We start from the raw sequence: 13,650 nt of genomic DNA, 5'->3' as shown, positions 1-13,650 counted from the left end.
AATTTCTGCTCAATTTACTTGGTACAGTTTGGAGGCTATTAACAGGGACAAGAAGCTTTTCCTGATTTCCCTCTACTTCTGCATATGGGGTGAAGCTGCAAACGTCCGCTTTCTGCCTGAATGCATCTGCTATATATTCCACCATGTATGTCGTTGATGTCCATGGTTAGCAAATTTTATGAGTAACAGTGATCTTGTATTCTTATGTTCTGTGTTGCGAAGTGTCTCCTCCTTTTGTTGGTTATGTTTGTCAATTTGATTATTTTTAAATTAGCAGTGTCCAACTTTTTGTTGTTGTTGTTGTTGTTAAGTATATAGGAAATGAAATAATTATTTTTATAGTTTACGAATTCAAATTTTGTTTTATTTGCTATTATATTAAACTTATTGATGCATTTTTTGGTTTATGTTGGCTAAACATTATATTAAAAATACTGGCTATGAATTTAAAATTGTTAATTCAATCTTCATATCTGTACTTGGTTTATTTAGATGGCGAGGGAATTGGATACAATCTTGGATCTCGGGGATGCAACTAATGCTGCAAGTTGTACAAGTGAAAGTGGCTCAATTTCCTTTCTACAACGGTGTATCCTTCCCATATATCAGACAATGCTTGCAGTAAGTATATTTAGTGTTTGGTATATGCGTTAATAATTTTATCCCACATGGCTTGCCTGACATGTAGCTATTGCACCAGAACATAAAAGCCGAGGGGTGTTTTTCTCGAAATCATAATATTTATATCTACCTCAGTTCTTGAATGATACTGATTTCTCAACCTTCAGTAAAATTTTGGTGGTTAGTTTTTTTTATAAGAAACTTGATAATATTATTAAAAAAGAAAGATTGTTTCTTCTACATGAAGTGGTCCACTACCAAGAAAGATAAAATCATGCAACTAGCAATAAACATAACTCCAGTCTCTTAAAAGATCAAGTATGGATAAACTCTGAAACTCTTTAATATTTCCAATCCAGTTTGCTATCCTAATCTTGATTTTTCCCAACACTCTTCTGCGCTATCTTCCAAATCTTCAAAGGTTATTCTATTTCTCTCTAACCAGATACCCCAACAAATGCCATGGATTACCACCCTCCAAAAAATTCTTCCTCTTTTGCCGACCCACTGTCCAAGATCCGTAATAAACAAATCTTGTGTTGTTTTCGGTATGACCTAAACCAATTTCAATTCTTCCAAAGCCCTAGACAACAATTCATTAGCAAGCTTCCAAATCATTACGACACAACACGCACCAACTGGGAGAAAGAGCACATTTAGGCCATCTCTTTTGCATCATTTCGGATGTAGGTAATTTTCCAAGGATTGCCGTCCACGAGAATAATTGAATCTTTGAAGGAATAGGAGTTTTCCAAATGATATGGTAAAATTCAAAATTTTTGACACAAATATTTGCAGAGAAGAATGAATGGAAAAAAGGCTTGACTGTGAACTTCCCAGACGGATCTCCTTCCCACACTCGAAAATCATCGACCCCTTCGACCAAACTAACCCTATCCAAAATGCCTAAAAACGAAGACAACTGAACGACCTCCTCCTCTCTGAGAGACCTACGGAAATGCAGATCCCAAGAATGCTCATGTGACACAGTATCTAATGCAACAAAAAAAGATATAGGCAAATTACGAACCGAACTAATACGAAATAAAGAAGGGAATAAATCCCGGAAGGCTAATTTCCCCCACCAAATGTCCTCCCAAAACCTGATTTTTGTACCCCTTCTAACCACTAATCTCAGTGGTCGATTTGATTGGCTAACCACTCACGATGATTCCTGATTTTATCAAAGAAAATTTAATTCTCGAAATTTCTTTCTATAATTTTCTTTTTTCTTTCGCGTGCCTCTCAAAATGACTTTTTCTTTTACAGGAAGCTGACAGGAACAATAATGGGAAAGCTGCACATTCAAAATGGCGGAATTATGATGACTTCAATGAATACTTTTGGTGTGTGTGTGTGTGTATACATATGTGTGTGTGTGTGTGAATATATATATGTACATTATGTATCTCAGAATGCTTCTTGGATTTTCTTTTATCTTGTTTATGTCATTCATATTGCTTATGTAGGTCACCTACATGCTTTGAGTTGGGTTGGCCTATGAATAAGGATTCACCATTTCTTTTGAAGCCGACTAAAAAAGGAAAAAGGGTTGGTTTTGATTAATATTTTTTCTGTTCTCTCTCTTTGCTTGATTATATGTTGATGTGTGAAATGTAAATCGAACATTTGTTTCTGCTTTTCCTGTACTCTGTTTTTAATTTAGATACTTTTTTAAAATCAGACGGGTAAAAGTTCATTTGTCGAGCATCGAACTTTTCTTCATCTTTATCGGAGTTTTCATCGTTTGTGGATATTTTTGATCATAATGTTTCAGGTAATTCTCTAAGTTTATTCATTACTCTCCATCAAATGACACACTGATGCTTGATATACAACCCACATCTTCTTTGGTTTTTTTCGCCTTATTTTTTTTCAGGCCCTTGCTATTATAGGTTTCAATAATGGGAAAGTTAATCTCAATACCTTCAAAACTTTGCTTAGCATTGGGCCGACATTTGCTTTCATGAATTTTTTTGAGAGTAAGCAATTATATTTTGCAATTTCATTGTCTTTGATATTCTGAACTTGCATTTCTCTTCCTCAGCTTACATATACTTTGATTTCTAAACAGACTTTGTTTTTTGACATTTAGGTTGTTTGGATGTTGTCTTAATGTTTGGGGCTTATACTTCTGCCAGAGGCATGGCTATATCAAGGCTTGTTATCAGATTCTTTTGGTGTGGCTTCAGCTCTGTATTTGTGCTATATATGTACCTGTGAGTGAATACTCTTGATTTTTGTTGTCAGGTTTTTACTGCTTCCTTCACCAGCAACTGATATAGTAATGTTAATTTTCAGGAAACTTTTGGAGGAAAGAAATAAAAACATGTCAGATTCACCATATTTTCGTATTTATGTACTTGTATTGGGTGTATATGCTGGTCTGCGCATCCTTTTTGCAATGCTGCTCAAACTGCCTTCATGTCACAGACTCTCTGAAATGTCTGATCAGTCCTTTTTCCAATTTTTCAAGTGGATTTATGAGGTATTTACTGTTTCCTTTGTAGTTTGATCTTGTAATGATCATCAGTCTTCTGCTTTATAACTCCTATAGCAACCTCAGGAACGCTATTTTGTTGGTCGAGGACTTGTAGAAAAGACAACCGATTACCTAAGGTATGCCTTGTTTATTTATTTATTATATTATTATTTAAATTGGTGTGTGGGTTCCCTTAGATTGTGTTTGCATGGAGGGGTCGTCGGGGAGGGATTCGAACCTAGATTCAATGGTTTCCATTATGTTGAGTGCATTATTACGAGAGTTGAATAGGATCATGTTGATTGAAGGGGTAGAAGATGTCCGTGTGTGGGGTGGGATCCGTAAGTCTCTGACTCTCTTTTCAGTCGAATCTTTCTTTGAGTCGTTCTTTTCGAGCATAAGTTTTCACGCTTTTCCATTTTACAATGTTATATGAAAAGCTCTAGTTCCAACAAAGATTCAAGTATTCTCATGGATAGCGGTTTTAGATAAGTTGCCGACTTTGGAGATTATGCAAAAGAGATAGCCCACGTATGCTCAGTGCCCAAATTGGTGTGTTGTGTCGGATTGATAGGGAGACGCAGGATCATATGTTGCTTCATTGTCCATTCACGAGTGGGTTGTGGGCGAGTTCTTTAGAAGAACTGAGATTTGTTTTGGTGTTGCCGAAATCTTCTTTATTTGATCTTGGATAGTTTCTTGGCAAGAGAGACGTAATTTTTTGGAGTGGTGGTTCATGGCATTGGGATCTTGTGTATTATTGATAGAACTAGGGTATTGTATAGTATTTTTTTTTTTTGATAAGAAACAAACTTTTTATTGATAAAATATCTTAGAGTCTATTACAGAAAGTGGACTAGAAATCCACCGAACGAAATAAAATAAGACTTCTACCAATAAATGTAAGACCAATCTCTAATTAAATCTGAAATCGCTAATCCCTGGAACTCTTTTACTGATCGAATCCAATTGGCGATGTTGATCTTGATAATCTCCCAACAATCTTCTTTTGTTCCTTGAGTATCTTGAAAGATTCGTCTGTTTCTCTCTAGCCATATGGCCCAACATATTCCATGAACAACCATTCGCCAAAAGATCTTTCCTTTTTTTCCGAGAAGCTGTCCTAGGTCCGTGTCGAACAAATCCTTTGCTGTTTTTGGAATAACCCAAACAAGTCTCAATTCTTCCAGTGCCCTAACCCACAACGCATTACTGAAATTGCAGTGAACAAGCAAATGATCCTGTGTCTCCGCCTCCTTACGACACAACACACACCAGTTTGGAGAAAGAGCACAATTAGGCCATCTTTTTTGAATCACCTCGGCTGTAGGTAGTTTTCCAAGAGTAGTTGTCCAAGAGAGAATTTGAATTTTTGTAGGGATAGGTGTTTTCCAAATAAAATTGAAGAAACTGAAATTCAGTGAATTGTTATTGGATTGGAAGAAAGATTGGAACATGGATTTGACAGAAAACTTCCCCGACGGATCCCCTTCCCATACCCGAAAATCATCAACCCCTTCCACCAATCTTACCCTCTCTAAAATACCTAAAAACGTAGACAATTGGTTTATCTCCTCATCTCGAAGTGATCTACGGAAATGCAGATTCCATGATATAGCAGCTGATGGATTATGGAAAGAAACAAAAAAGGAAATTGGCAAGTTATGACAATTTGAAATGATATACAAAGAAGGAAACATGTCCCGAAAAGATGACTCCCCCCACCAAATGTCCTCCCAAAATCTGATTTTAGTCCCACCCCGAACCTCTAAACGCAACCTTCGGTGATAAGCCGGGTAAGTTCTAGAAATGAATTTCCACGGACATTTAAACGTAACATTTTTCGCCAACCCCGCATCCCAACCGTTTTCTTGCAATCCATACTTGCTCTTAATTACTCTTCTCCACAACGTGTCGTTTTCAACACTAAACCTCCACCACCATTTTCCCAATAAAGCTATGTTTCTCAAGCATATATTCCCCACACCTAACCCACCTCTCTCTTTCGGTCTACAAACCTGTTTCCATCCAACCATATGATAGTGCGTTTCGCCTTCATTGCCATCCCAGAAAAAATCCCGCATTGTCTTTTCCCACCCCGCCGCCACTCCTTTTGGTACTTTGAAAAGAGACATGAAATAAATTGGAAGAGCTGTTAAGACTGCAGCGATCAATGTTAGTCTCCCACCCTTTGACAAGAAAGCCTTTTTCCAAGTTGCCAATTTCTTCTTTAATTTAACAGTAATGGGTTCCCAGAAAGTTGATTTGAGTGGGTTTCCCCCCAAAGGAACCCCCAAGTATTTTATCGGCCATTGTTCCCTTCTACAGCCGATCGTGTGTGCTATGTCCACCTCAAAAGCCTCATCTTGATTTAAACCCAATAAAGCGCTCTTTTCCCAATTGATCCTTAACCCTGACATGTCACAAAATAGTTTGACCACTTGCACCAGAAAATTAATGTCCTCTTCTGTTTTGACGAAAAACAAGGTGTCATCCGCAAATTGTATATGTGAGACTACCACCTTATCTCGTCCCACCTCAATACCGCTGATTAAACTTGATTCTTTTGCTTTGTCAATCAAACTTCCCAACACATCCACTACCATATTAAAAAGGAATGGTGATAAAGGATCTCCCTGTCTAATCCCCTTATGTCCCTTAAATTTCCCCCTCGGTCGCCCATTAATCATGACTGAAAAAGATACATTGGATAAAGCACAGATAAGTAGCTAATTTATGGAATACTTATCTTGTAGCTATCAACTCGCCCATTGGATAAAGCACAGATAAGTTGCTATCAACTCGCCCATTAATCATGACTGAAAAAGATACATTGTATAGTATTTTGTTGTGAATGAATTACTAGTCCACTTATTTTAATTAAAAAAGCTATTAAATATTTAATAAAATATTTTTTCTTATAAAAAAAACCACATTTAATGAAGTAACAGATTGTTAAAATGCTTGATGGTGAACAGTAAAGCACAAACTTAGTCTTCCTGGTCCCAATAGTATGTATTATATGTGAAAAGAGCCTCACTAGCTGCTTGCCAAGTCAAATAGCAACCAAATTTGGGGTTTACTTTGAACCACTTTTGATGGAAAACAAACTTACGCTTCTACCCATGGGATTCGGAAAGCCTTTACAAAATTCGTCACAAGTTTTGACTAGCAATTTCTTTTAATGATTCCCTTCTAATTCTCTGACCATTCCCAGATAGAGATAATCCGAGGAGGCATATATTATTCCTCTCCATATTCCACCATCGTTCAACCATTTCCAGTCTTTGGTGCTTCAGTTTACGCATGGGACTTGATCAGCAACATGATCTCTTATTTTTTAATCTCCGACAAAATGGCATTTCACCACCGCCTTCAAGATCAATAAATGAAGCTAATTTTCTCTCTCTGAATCCCTTTTATCTAACTTTTCTGTTGTCTTGTAAACTGGGGCTGTTAAAGTGAAGAGGGACGAAGTTTGTAGGAACATAGTATCTGTCGCTGTTAAGAAAGTCCTTTTGCATCTACTATTGGCTAATATGTAGTCATCTACCACCCTATTTGTGTTACTTTTCACTACAAGATTCTAGCCTGCATAAACTTTAATGGGAGTTTGATAGCATGCAAAGATAAGTAGCTAATTTATGGAATAACTATTGATCGGTAGATGAGCTATTGATAAATTATCGAATTGATACATAGGCTATTTGTAACCACCTAATTATTACGTCATGTCTAGAATCTAAAGGAAAAAGTCGATTTTACCGCTGGCCTACATGTTTCCTGCACTGGAAAGAGGGACTTGTGCTGTGTAATTAAATACTCCCGCCATACCCCCATAGGACATGGGATGAACCAAAGCCCGAGTAGATCCCACCCTTGCTGTTACTTTTTCAGAATTAAGTTTGGCCGATGCTGCAGGTTTCTTGTCTTTAGAGGTATGGATTTTCATGGAGATTTATGTCCGTAGTCAGTTTACCAGCTATATATTTTAATTTGATTTGTTATTGGCTCCATGAAGAGTTGGAGAAATGCTTAGTCCTGTTAGCTGGGTTGACTAGTTGAGTAGTGAGATGGAGAAATGCTTAGTCCTGTTGGCTGGGTTGACTAGTTGAGTAATGCATTCTCTTAAATTTGAAGCGGTTTTAAGTTAATACTTTTTTGTATTATTGCCCTACTTGTACTCTCACATGTTATTTTGCTCATGCCTTATCACCATGAATGTTATTAATACATCTAGTTATACGTTTTCGTTTTTCAACTACACAGCTACGTGTTCTTCTGGTTGGTGATCTTCTTGTGCAAATTTACATTTACTTACTTTCTTCAGGCAAGTCATTACATTCTCTCGTTTGTATTTATGACTAATGGAATTTGCTGGATTTTGTTCATTGTGAGAATCAGTAAAAATATTTATCATGGCAGATTAAACCTCTAGTCAACCCAACCAACATAATTGTAGATCTACCATCACTGCGGTATTCATGGCATGATTTTTTATCGAAGAGTAAGTATTTTTTGTTAAATTTCCTCTGCTAGTATCCTTGCTTTTAATCATATGTTGATGATTGCTTAAACCGGGAATTTTTTTGCCGTCTTTCAAAAGTCACTTGTTTATGCCTTCCGAGGAATGAAATAAGTAATATTCCCTCGTTAGAGTTGCAAATGAAAAAACAAGTTTCCTTACTTTCTACTTTTTTTCCATTTTTTGGTAGAATGGATGGTTTACCTTCGAGGAAAATATCATTTCGTTACTTTTCATTGTAGTTGAGTAAGCAACACTTTTGTCACGCTCCATGCCCAGGCTCGGGCAAGCGCGACTGTATAATGAACCTCTGTATTCGTCCTTGTTTTACGAAGATGACTAACCCAAGTTGCTCTTGTATGCAAGACTTTTGTTTTCACTTCTCCATATTAAACTTCTTTGTCAGGCGTCGGGCCCTCGCCTGCGTAAATGTGACTGCATAATGGGCTCGTGTAACAATTATTTCATATTTGTCATCGCTTTTACAAAAATGGTCAACCCATTTTGGTACATGAGTCCATTGTAATCCATATAAATTATTTTAAATTTTCATTTTCAACTAATGTGAGATAAAGAAAATGACATCTTTCCTACTATGTCTTTGTTTTTTTTATCAGAAACTATCATTTCATTATAATAATTATAATTTAGGTTACATAGCAAGTGGATGAGCGATCCACAATCCACCTCATGAAATAAAGACTACAAATCTTCATAAGCAAATAAAACACCAATCCCTAACTAGGTCAGATAAAAGAAAATGCTGAAACATGGGTATGGTAAGTGTCCATCTCGCTACTCTGAATCTGATCTTCTCCCATAAATCCTCCCAAGAGTCTTCTGTGTCGTTGAAAATTCTGTTATTGCGCTCCATCCATGTCGACCAAAATATACGATGAACAATAATGCTCCAGAATTTCCTAAGGCCCTTGCCAGTGAGATATCCATGCTCCATAGGAAACATGTCTTTCGTATTTTGAGGAAAAGTCCACTCGAATCCCAAGTGTAAAGAGGGAGTATTAATACTCGGAAAAAATGAAGAGTAAAGAGAATTAACAGAAAAAACACCCGAGGGACCCCCTAACCAAACCCTGACGTCCACCAAACCCACACTCAAAGATGATGACTCTAATACCCCCATAAGAGAAGTGAATTCTCCCAACTCGATGATATTCAACCCTATTCTGAACCGCACATCCCACTGAATGGCTGAAAGACCTTGACTAACAGAGACTTAATAGAAATGGTTAATTGGTTTGTTTGGGACGAAGAGAGAAGAAAAAGATGAGGAAAACACTCTTGGAAAGAACACAAACCCACCTACCTATCCTCCCAAAACCGGATGAGATTCCCTCCCTTAAGCACTGTACCAATCAAGTGCTGACAATACGAATGAGACCGAGAGATAAACTTCCAAGGGCTTTTGAAAGTGGAGTTCCTTCCCACCCTTATATCCCAACCATTATGATGAAATCCATAAATGCTTCCCAAACTCTTTTCCACAGAGAATCTTTTTCCACCGCACATCTCCACCACCATTTCCCTAACAGAGCCGTTTTCCTCAGGCAGATACTCCCAATCCTAAACCTCCCCTATCTTTCGGTTTGCACACCTGGGTCCAATTAACAATATGGCAATGCGTCTCCCCCTCTGTCCCGTCCCACAGAAAATTTCTCATCAATGTTTCCATTTGCGTCGCCACTCGGTTTGGGACCTTAAAGAGGGACATCAAGTAAGTAGGTAGTGCGCTTAACACAGATTGAATCAATGTTAGTCGACCGCCTCGAGATAGGAATGACTTTTTCCAACTTGCCAGTTTAGTGGACATCTTAGATACCACTGGTGCCCAAAATTCCACTTTCGTGGGGTTTCCTCCCAACGGGGCCCCGAGGTAGTTAATCGGCCATTGTTTTTTCTTGCACCCAACTGCTGTCGCCAAACCGTCAACTTCATCATCCGAATGATTCAGTCCCAACCATTATGATGGTTTGTAACGATTAGGTGTGAAAGTTGTACGAGTATGTTTAGATAATTAACAAATATGGCAATTAAGAAAATGCAAATTTTTATTATTAAACAAAAAAAGAAGCAACTTGCCAAGATACCAAAAATTTGGATGGTCTAATCGATAATGCCACAATAAGATATCACTATCCCTGTTCAACGTGGAAACAGAATGAGAACAAAAAGGCTGGGAAGGACTTGGCGTTGGGGAACTCTTGGAAACATTCATCTTGAGAAGATACCGTCCAGCACAAAGATCAGTACTGCTAATCTTCCTCCCTATGCCGAATCTTGGAAAACACACAAATCAACGAAAAACTTAGCTGTGCATCTGAGTTCATTACCGAGCTTACTTACAAATAGCAAATTACATGCAAGATGTGCTACAAATAAAACTGTACGAAGGTGAATATCATCAGTCGATTGAATGGATTCATAACCAGCAACTCTAGATAATGATCCGTTTGCAATTTGGACTGTATTCGAAGCATTACATGGGCTAAAAGATTGAAAATAGTTCATATTTCCAGTCATGTGGTCAGACACAATCTACTATCCATGGTGACAGTTCATGTTGAGCAGTCGAAGTGTAGCGCCCTTACCCGAGCCACTACTAAACAGACTAATAAACATGCAACATTAAACTTAATAACAACAATTAAACAGCGGAAACCAAATACTTAATCATTTTACAACCCAAATGAAAACAAAACAATAACGGCAGTGTTAAACATTAATACAACCATAACAAATACATGATTCTGAACGAGAAAACAATAAACCACAGAAAACCTCCACTGGATCACCACCGAAAACCCAACTGCTCTAGCCACTGCCCTGGTCGTCCGAACCGTCCAACCTAAGATCTGCCCCGTGGAATGGGGTGCCCAAGATGAAAACAAGGACGTGAGCGACAATCGCCCAATAAGAGAATGTACGAGTATACAAACTGATATGATGCATGCGAAATGCAATATGCTCGGATATCAAGGATCAAGTCAAGAATCTCATGCTCAGTCTAGAGGCGCCTGAGTGTGTAGTCTCTGATCTGCCCTAGGCATGTTTTGGCTCCCACACTCATCATCAAGACGTGGACCTGCAATGTCCAGGTCATCAGAGCCCGCGGGTCCCGTCGGACACTGTAGCTCTCGATGCCCCATCGTCCACAATACAGAATAGGGCTGAGCGGCCCCAACAAACGAGGTATATCTCAAAAGATATCAGGCTCAACATGATATGTCATGCATAATATGCCAAAGCAGTAAAACATGTATCATGCAACAGATAAATATGCAGCATATAAGTGTGTATACTACGCTTGGATATCTCAGTCAGTACATCAGGTACCTCACTAAAACAATATGACAGAAAGCTCTGAACCTAGACAATACCAACATAATGAAATCACTATCAAACCAGAACAAACATGCTACAAGTTCTCCCTAATGATCCTTAAATCACTATCTAAGGATTTAGGATTATACCTGCGTCCGTCGTTAGCCCGCTGATGATGTCTCGATCTCAGTTCACTGACCCTCCTCGAGTCGACACTAGCTCCGAAATTTCCCGACACCAAAGTGCCCTAGAAACTGACTAGAAAACTTAAGGTACAACTAGAACTCTCTCTGAAGAATGCGGTGAAGGAAACAAAAGAATCAGCTTCCATTTATAGGCTGCATCCGCACTATTTTCCGAAAATTCGAACCGATCTTATCTGCCACGTGTCAGAATCTCATTGGTCTAGTTGGATTTCTCGAGATAATGTAATCCGAAATAGGTCGGGTTATCCATTTAAAATTCGGTGGATACTAACAGCTTAATCCCGAAATATCAATTCCTTAATAATACTTAATTAAAAACTCATTAATTATGTCTTAATTAATACTTCATTCAAAACAAATATTTGGGTCATTACATGAAGCAAATGAGAAAATACCCACATGAGCCATATTGCTAGTGCCAGTGAGTGAAGGAGAAGTGGCAAGAGTATTCTGACCAAATAGTTTTTGGAGTAGTTTGAGTTGTTTTCTGGTGAAAGGCTGTTGAGGTTGTTGATTTACATATTGTTCTTCTGTTACTGCTGCATTGGCTCGTCTTTCACGTGTTGGCTTCCAATCCACAGGCTTCCCATGGATTTTCCAACATGTTTCCAGCCTATGAGTGGGTTTCAGGCATTGGGGCACCATGGACGACGTGTCTTCATATGCGACACCAAAATCATCGGCAGCGAAGAACGAATTATTCTGTGTAGCTAGTGCAGAACCATTGATAGACAATGGAGGAACTAGAGACCCAACATGACTTATTGCGACTTTCCTCGTGACGCACTTCGGAAAAGCAGTCCGAAGACCAAGGAGAGGTTTTGTGCTCAATATCCGTCCGTGCACTTCATCTAGTATAGTGTCGAGGCCCGATAAAAATTTGAAGATGCGTTTCCTTTCCACAATCACACGATATAGACCGCCATCATCAGGGCACTTCCATTCATGAGTATCGAATAGGTCAATCTGTTGCCATAGCCGAGTGAGGGAATTAAAATACACCGTAGTAGTGGAGTCACCTTGATGGAGGTCCTGAAGGTTGCTTTCAAAAGCAAACAATTATGATGTATTATCCTTGGATGAATACGTATCATGGGCGGCCTCCCATATCTCTTTGGCGGTGGTATAGAGAAAATTTAACTTATTTCAATCATCATGGAGTTGATCAACCAAGACATTACCATATAATTTTCAGAATTCTAGGCCCTGAACTTGGAGTCGGATTTTTCAAGGTGATTCGACGTACCAGTGATGAATTCATCTTTTCTTCTTCCACAGATAAACATCATTATAGATTGTGATCGTTGTAGGTAGTTTTGACCATTTAATTTGTGGCAAGAGATCGGGATGGAGGAAGCATCGGCGGCCGTCAGAGTGATGGGCGCTACTGGAGTTGCGGAGCTGGAAGCTGAAGATTTGGATGAGGAAGCCATTCTGTAATGGATTTTCTGTTATAGTTCTGATACCTTGTGGTTTTTGAGGATCAAGCTTGAGAGAAAACATACATTTTCCATTGTATTGTTCAACATTGTCCTGTACATGATATTTAAAGAAGAAGTAATCATAAGCTATCCTAATCTAGAAGAATTCAAAATATCCTAATCTAAAAGAGTTTAAAATACAAATAAAGATAAATCACTATCTTATCTACATGGTAGATAATATTCCATTAACTACTTATTAGATAATAATTCAATATATTATTCAACAATTAAGACTCGACCCATTTGTCTTCAACTAACTCAATTAAGGCCTCTTTATGTCTCTCAACACATGGACTTGTAATTGGACCACTATTTATGCATATCTAATCCCTTCTGAACTTTTAAGTGTAGTATTTCCAGTTCCGACCTTCATTGATTTGTCCATGGATTATGGTGTTGATAGCATCATTTGAATCATTATTGGGCCTCTCTCTGGGCAACCAATCCGCTATATCCTAGTCAGCCATCCTGGCTTAGAAACTTTATGATTCCATCCCATGCCGATACCCATACCCAGGGTCTATGTTTTTTGTGAAGTCAGCTGTTGCGTTCGCCCAAAGCTTTATCCAATCCAGATAATTTCTTTTTACTACCTTCACGCCCTAGAAAATTAGCAATGCGAAGCAGTGAGCTTCTTAGGCAAAAGTCTTCATGGTATCAATTTCAAGTTTTTGCCTCTGCAGGCCATTCCAAGGCCTATTCTTCTTCGAACAACTTTCAGAAACCTAATCGTCGTCAATCTTCTTATGCAATTCGGCAATTCCTCAGTCGGTGTTGTCTCCCCTATGGCTTTTGGATGCTTTTTTAATAATGTCCACACAGGTACCCCATTTGCTTCCAAGTAGTTCCACTACCTTTGCAGCTGCCCAACTTCTGCTGGCTGTAGTACTTTCTTATGGGTATCCTTGTTCATTCCTCTTCATTCATTTTCCAATAGAAATTGTACCTCACCATCCTATTTTTGCTAATCCAGTTCATCAAATTTTATCTGTA

The 13,650-nt window shown here is 38.4% G+C and overlaps 1 protein-coding gene across 2 annotated transcripts in view; it reads left to right on the top strand.

The window, feature by feature from the left end:
• LOC140820795 (callose synthase 10-like) overlaps nt 1–13,650 on the top strand; it is a 59,948-nt gene that overhangs the window by 11,383 nt on the left and 34,915 nt on the right. For both annotated transcript variants that reach the window (XR_012115586.1, XM_073181131.1), the window contains exons 9-19: nt 28–145; nt 493–621; nt 1,891–1,967; nt 2,091–2,172; nt 2,306–2,398; nt 2,501–2,603; nt 2,717–2,840; nt 2,923–3,109; nt 3,188–3,240; nt 7,373–7,433; nt 7,529–7,610. Coding sequence is in view for 1 of the 2 variants with exons in the window: in XM_073181131.1 (XP_073037232.1) it covers nt 28–145; nt 493–621; nt 1,891–1,967; nt 2,091–2,172; nt 2,306–2,398; nt 2,501–2,603; nt 2,717–2,840; nt 2,923–3,109; nt 3,188–3,240; nt 7,373–7,433; nt 7,529–7,610 (1,109 nt within the window). In the remaining variant the exon portion in view is untranslated. The remainder of the gene's footprint in view (nt 1–27; nt 146–492; nt 622–1,890; nt 1,968–2,090; nt 2,173–2,305; nt 2,399–2,500; nt 2,604–2,716; nt 2,841–2,922; nt 3,110–3,187; nt 3,241–7,372; nt 7,434–7,528; nt 7,611–13,650) is intronic.

This window comes from Primulina eburnea, unplaced genomic scaffold (genome assembly GCF_022965805.1).
Source record: "Primulina eburnea isolate SZY01 unplaced genomic scaffold, ASM2296580v1 ctg1459_ERROPOS7100000, whole genome shotgun sequence".
Lineage (NCBI taxonomy): Eukaryota > Viridiplantae > Streptophyta > Magnoliopsida > Lamiales > Gesneriaceae > Primulina > Primulina eburnea.
The sequence above is the reverse complement of the archived record's forward strand: the minus strand, read 5'-3'. Positions and strand labels throughout refer to the sequence as shown.